This window comes from Bidens hawaiensis, unplaced genomic scaffold (genome assembly GCF_021521415.1).
Source record: "Bidens hawaiensis isolate Kalapana, Puna unplaced genomic scaffold, B.hawaiensis_p1.1 tig00049955_1, whole genome shotgun sequence".
Lineage (NCBI taxonomy): Eukaryota > Viridiplantae > Streptophyta > Magnoliopsida > Asterales > Asteraceae > Bidens > Bidens hawaiensis.
In genome coordinates, this window is record NW_027498959.1 from 46,776 (window position 1) to 53,947 (window position 7,172).

The following is a 7,172-nucleotide window of genomic DNA, read 5'->3' on the forward strand; positions in this document are numbered from 1 at the left end:
AATTTACAGTACATAGGCACAACACTTCGAGTTATTTCAGATTCTCAGTTATGGCCACATAGTTGACTTGTGTGGTCTTACATTTCACCACAGTTCATGTAATTCTTACATGTTTCAAGAACTTCAAGCAAGTGCTAAGAATGATCTTACTTTAGGAGAATTTGAAATCATTGTTTTACTATTAGCAATCATAATTAAAATTGATTACTAACTGAAAGCTCTAGCAACGAATAATCATATGCTTAAACAACCAAAATACTGAAATTGAAATAGAACATCCATTGAAAATTGACGGTTACAGAACAATGTCATAATAGTTTTCAAGTCAAAAGCACAAAACACTTCTGAAATCACAAGCTACCAGACACCAAAGTACAATAACACTGCACTTCAATCCCAAAGCCATACAAGATATTAAGGCTAAATAACTCTGTAAATCAGTCCATTCTTCCTTTCAAGATTCTTTCCGTCACTTCAGTCGGTGTGCTGCAGCAAAAGCACATATAATATCAAATTAATATCTTAAATTACACGCATAATGTCCAGATGTTGACTTTTTGACCATTAAAAATCGAACGAAATTCAAACAGGCTATATCGATAAAACTGCAATCCGAGAGGGAGTTTGGATGAGCATTTTTAAAGTGATCATGCCATATTGTTTGTTGTTTGAATTTGTAATATTCAGATAAGAGTTTGTTTATCCAAAACTAAAATCCAAATATTGGGAATTTCGATAATTAGTTTTGAAAATCACAATCCAGACACTCTGGTTAGATATTTGAAAACAAACTTACACAACGTAGACGTGCCCTCCCCAACCACTCAAACAGTCGCGGTCAACTGATGATATAAGTGCTTGAGAGATGGTTTCAAACAGCTCCTCATGATCCTGCACACATATATAACAAGTAGATATTATGACACGCATGGTGAAGAGTACAGGTGGTGTACAAACACATTACTTTAAAACATAATTTACATGTGGCAAAATGGGTTCTAAATTCTAATTGTTATACGACAAATCACATTCAATATTGGGTTGACCCGGTAGAATATTTTCATGTACCGTAACTCTATAAATAAATAATGTAACAGCAAATACGATGACAAAAACTTAAGTACTAAAATTATAATCTAACTGCTTAAAAAAATAAAATGATAAGAAAGGTAAAACGCATCGACCTATTTCCTTTTTATTTTATTTTTTTTAATATTTATTTCAAAATGGTCCATTATCATTTAAATGTGTTAAATCTGCAGCCTCTGGATATTTTAAAAGTGTCTTTTAAAATGCATTAATAAATTTTCAGAAACTAAATGTTTAATGGCTCATAGATTAGATACATCTTTAATTAACTACACAAGGCGAGTTGCATACATTATTTTACAGCCTTAAGAAAACTGAAAAACTAAAAGAGCAAGGATATAGGAATGTACCATGTCAGGCTTGAACATCGACTCACACGCACCATATAGAGACTCTGATGCAGTTCCAGCCACCACAAAATCTTTTGCAAGTTCCCTATATTGATTTCAGGAAAGAAAGATTGAAAGTTAATACCAGCTTTCATATAATTATAAGTCGCATCATACATAAATTACCAAATATTTAATCAAGCCATTCTTTTAACAGCGAGTGTATACTAACATCATATATCATTATATCTATTGCATTTTCATTAGACACTCAAACCAAAGTTGATGATAACCAATCTATAAGTGACCCTAGAGATATCAACTTTTTTGAAAAAAAAAACATACAAGTGTCTCGGAATTTGGTCTTACATGTATGTGTTTTTCAGAAAATAATGAAAAGGGTCCAGTTTTGATACGAGTATGAGTAACTACAAGAACATAAAAAGTAGACATACTTTGCTCCAATGGAGTCCATTGTACAGATAAATGGCTTGTCATCCTCTCCCAGTCCAGCAATCACAGGTTGGCAGAAATAGGGGCCAAACCTACAGAAACATTAGTAAATTCTATTAGTCCAACATTTATACAATTTTAAGAGACGATACGAACTGCAATGTTGTTACATCACATTATTGAATATTACATAAGAGAACACCAGTCACACCATTAATTATTTACATCAAACTTCTTATTATCAGAAATCTTATAAGAGATACAGAGCAGGTTAATCATGGATACTGACTGTACACACGCACATCGTTAATAAAAATGACAATATAGTGACATGACATTCATAAATTTAATAGTTACTAATGCAAAATACAGAGCATATAAAAAAACACCTGGCAGACACAATATAAAAGCTAAAAACAAATATACGGATAAGCATACAAGTACAAAAAAATAATACAAGGTTTTATTCTAACCTCTTCTCGTAGAGCATAGCAGAGACAAGGCTAGCAAAAGTTTCAGGCTTCATGTCTCGTTCTTCGCGCAGCTGGTACAGCTTGTGGCGAAACACAAGCCTCTGATGACTACACAAAAACAAACATGTTAATGTATTATAATTGTGAAAGCCTAAATCAGTGAGTATTAATTAATACTTACAGTGTCTGAGTATCAGAGCCGAGACCGGAGAGACCGAGAAAGAGCTTATCATGAATCTTGAAGATTCTTTGGAAATCGGTGGCTATGGTCTGAAGCTGGACACCAAGCCTCCTGTCACTGGCGATTGCAAAGCAGTTCTTACCAACCATAGCCACCAAGGCACTTCCATTGTACTCGAATATCTGTTCAAATCATATAAAAATTTATAATCACTTCATTATCATACAACCAAACCCTAATCTGAGAAATAAAACTCACGCATTAACTGCCCTAATACTAATTGTTGTGTAAATCACATCCGGAGGAGAGAAAGAGAGAGAGAGCTTACCGACATAATTCGAAGAAACTGATTGATTCCGGCGTGAGTTTGAAGGAGAAACTGATAGAATGGATCGGAATTGTTAATTTAATGAAAAGGGGCAGCGGTAGCTTGCTTGGAGGACAGGTAAATCAAACCTATATTTACAATATCATCCTATTTGATTTTAGTATTTGCCTTTTCACCCTTCTGGTTTTCATATTTAGTTTATTCAATGCTTGTATGATATAATTTGTTAACGTCATACACCAACAGTTCGTTAATTATGCTTTTAGGAACTGTGTGTGAAGACTTGTTTGACATAATATCGTAGGGTTGTAAATGAACCGTTCGATGGTAAGTTTGTTTATGTTCGTCCATTTGAAAAAATGAACGAACATGAACAAAAAAAATCTTGCTTGGTAAGCTTAACAAATGAACACGAGCAGAGCCCTTGTTCATGAACCATTCAGTAATGCGTTTGTTCACGTGACGATAACTGTTCGGTTTAGTTTCACGGTTGGCTTTTTTCATAATGATTGGTCTTTCGGTATTGAAAATTTCAAACCGTAAAGAATGGTTTGGTTTACGGTTCATATAAAAAACTAAGTGTATAAAAAACTAACCGGACCATGTTATTTTATTATATGATTTTTAAATATTTTTTTGGAGCCCATGTGGTGCATTGCAAAGAATTGTCTGGATTTAAATACATACATGATTTGGTTAGGGATATTCTGTGTGATGTTCTTAAACGGGCAGTGATTTATGCTAAAAAGAAGGCTTCTGTTAACTTTCTCACGGATCCTCTTGAAGGGGGGTTACGACCAGCTGATATTCTTGTGTTTAGGTGGGCGGGCAGGGGGAAAACACACATGTGTTGATCTTACAGGAGTGTCTCCTGTTGTTGGGCTCAGGGACCGTGGGTTTGTTGTGGGTCAGGCTGCGTTGAAGGCTGAATCCGGCAAAGTTGTTAAACACGAGAAAGCTTGTTTAGAGAATCAACATGTATTTCTCTCATTTGTTTTTGATACATTTGGGCTTCTGGCCCTAGAGGTTGTGACTTTTTTTAGTAGGGTTCAACGTGTGGTACATGGGACCTCTTCGGCTCCTAGATCCCTGTTTTGGATAAAAATCGGCTAAGGATAATGTATCCAAGTCCGTAAAAGTGAGGTCTAGTGCTATGCTAATAACAACGATTATACGAATGAAAATGGAGTGAACACAGCGATTTGTTGCGAGGAAAAACCCTTTGATCTTGTTCATATCAAAAGAAAAAAACCTCGGGTGATGACAACTCGTCTATCACCGATTTATTAATAACAAAAAAGGGTTACAATGGTTTGGAGATTATGATCGATATGTTACAAAGTAAGCTAGTGTGTATAGAGTAATTGCTTCTGCTCTAGTGTGTGTGAGTACAAGTGTTGATATCTAATCGATCATATCTCAATGTATATAAAGAAAATACATGTAACAAAAAGTCCTAATTATCCGTCACTATTCCACTACTCTTCCAACGTTCATTTGACCACGTGTTGGTAGCTTCCAGTAGGGAGATTTAAGGTGGACCAAGTCATTTAGCCGTTACTTCTGTTAAATAATAACCTAGACACATGAAACAATTGTTAATAATATTAACCTCTGAGGATCCTTGATCTTCGACGTGGTTCCGGAACTCTTCGGGAGGATAACTGATCCAGACACATCTTCAAGGATAACATATCCTCAGTAGAGAAAATATCAGCCCTAACAATTCCCTCCAAATGGCGGGTGATAGTGGAACACAGCTGTCATTTTGAATTTTGAACTTCTGCGAAAACTGGATGATGGGACGGTTTCGCCAGAGATAATTACCATTTGGCCCTCGAGTTAATGATAACCGCCTATATATGTCGTCCTATATTTCTCTTATAATCGCCCATTCAAACGACGCATCAGGTATCCTTCTTTCTCTTTTCTTATTCTCTTTATCAAGGTCTACTGTTTCGTCTTCTTCTTCCCTTTCGCATCATTCCGACCAAGCGTCCGACGGGTCTGGGTTATCCGAGATGCAACCACAAAACCTTATTTCCAACCCCTCTATCGAAATCTGTAAGTTAACAGACCCTGAGGTAGATGAACTTCGTCCACTGTTTCCACCGGGAACGGAGTTCCGTCAATATGACGCCGGAATCCAATGCGACGTCTATTCTCGGATCTGGGTTTGTATGTCGGCTTGCCCGTTCTTGATCGGCTATCTTTATCCTTTTCCTGCTTTTACCCAGAGCTTCTTCGACTCCACGGGCATATCCTACATCCAGGCTGTGCCTATGGTGTGGCGAGTCCTTAGCACTATCAAAAGGATCATTGAGGAGCAAAACATCAACTTTGGTCTTCCGGAGCTATCACACTTGTACACCCTTACTACCCACGGTTCTGCCCGATTCATCTTGAAATCCAAGCCTCGACAACCCCACCCGATCTTAAAAGTCACTTTAAACGATTCCTTGTGGAGGAATCAGTTTTTCTTTGTAAAACGTGACTCGATACCAGGAGGGATTGATCTTCCTTCAAAGTGGGTCAGAAAGGGTAGGATACTGGATCCTTAAGAAATAGCAGGATCCTTGATGCTTTAACTTTAATTCTGATTCTTCCTTTTTGTTTGCAGTTGACAACTTTGCTTCTTTGGGCAAGTTACCTGGTACAGAAGACAGAACAAAACGGTTCCTAGAACTGGATACCGAGGTTAGAACCTTTCAAGCTCGTTTTGTTGAAGCTTTCTGTGAAATCTCCTCGGGTTCCAGCATGTCAAGTAAGTTTATATAATAATTTTAAGGTAAATAAAATTAGAGAGAATACTTATTTGTTAACTTTTCTTTTGTATGCGCCAAGAAATCCCAGAAATCAGCTAGCAAGTTCTCCCTAGAAGACATTGATTGTATGGTCACCTCCCCAGTCATCAAGAAAGAAGCTTCAAAGGCAGCAACTAGTTCTGAGCCCAAAACCGCAACGACCAGAGCTAAGTCCGCTGCTTCTAAAAGAAAGAGGTCATCCGATCCCGAAACCCATTATGACACAGTCCTCTCGGTAAGTATCCTATATCCTGATACTTCTTATTTTAGGATCTAATATCCTTCTAATCTTGATTACCTTGTCGTATACAGGCTATGAGTGCTTTCAAAGAGCACTATGAAAAGATCATCAGCCAGATGAGTGAGAAGCTGTCAGGGCTAGGGAAAGCCGTGGTTTCCAAGGACAAAGCCATGATCCAACTCTCCAAGGACAAAAAACAGTTGGAGGATCAGATATCCTTAGTGGAAGCCCAACATCAAGAGGCAGTGAAGCAGGCTACGGATGAGGCCAAGATGTGGGCCGCTAGGTCGGTATTCCAAGCACGGATCAAGATGGCGAAGGAGGCCGGTGATCCCGCTTTTGATAAGACGACCTGGGACGTGAAAAAGTGGAAGACTGCTCTGGATGCTCTTGGTGGCGAAGATGATGAGGAGATGGCTGAGGAAAATGAGGCGGGGACTAGTGGTGTCAAGGAGGTGGTTGAAGCTGGTGACGGAGAAGGTGCTGCAGAGGGTGAAGATGCAGCTTAGGTGGGCGATGAAGGATACAAAAGACAAGGCCCGAGCCCACTTTTTTTTTATTTTGTGTTGGTGTTTTTAAGGATAACTTGGTCTGTAATAAACAATAGTAAGTAGGTTTAAGGATCACTGATCCTCAAGACAATTTCCAGGGGTACCGAAGGTGGATGGACCCTCTGTTTGTGGGGATGAAACCGTTGGTGCCTCTGATGTTTATTTTCCTGCACTTAAGAACAATTAGTAACACCTGTTTAACCCGGGTAGATGGTCCATCTTTTTGTATTGAGAAATCCGGGTTAAAGATTTTGGTACGTCCAGGTGACTTATGCTTAATAATATGAAACTCTTAACTATCTGCTTGTTATTTACTTTAAAAGTTTGTTTGATATAATCTTAGCTTTATTAAAAGTTTTGAGAAATAACTTTAAGTAAAAATCTTTAGGATAGAATATCCTCGCAATAATAATTTAAAGATCTTAAATCTTTAAGTAAAAAGGGATTACAAAGATCTAAGACAAATAAAGGTAAATTGACAATCAGAAATCATACCATAAGGTCTAATTAGACCTAGGTTACCATAAGTAATGATACTTATGTGATCCTGGTAGAAGCAATTTAAGGATATAGAATCCATAAGTCTTGACCTTCATAATGAACTTAGAAAATCTGTTGCAAACAACTTACAATGTTAACAGGGATTAAACCCATTAAGCTGGGGACAAGCCCATAAAATAAACTGGGGACAAGCCCGTGCAACTGGGGACAAGCCCAAAACTG

The 7,172-nt window shown here is 37.7% G+C and overlaps 1 protein-coding gene across 1 annotated transcript; it reads right to left on the bottom strand.

Moving 5' to 3' along the window:
• Positions 1-256: 256 nt before the first annotated feature.
• Positions 257-2,928, bottom strand: LOC143598341 (proteasome subunit beta type-3-A). The gene is made up of 7 exons (XM_077076576.1): positions 2,854-2,928; positions 2,526-2,707; positions 2,345-2,452; positions 1,874-1,963; positions 1,440-1,524; positions 797-891; positions 257-486 (listed from the first exon to the last, which is right to left on the bottom strand). Exons 1-7 carry the CDS (start codon positions 2,857-2,859, stop codon positions 438-440), a joined length of 615 nt encoding a protein of 204 aa, XP_076932691.1. The 5' UTR covers positions 2,860-2,928; the 3' UTR covers positions 257-437.
• Between the last annotated feature and the right edge of the window lie 4,244 nt (positions 2,929-7,172).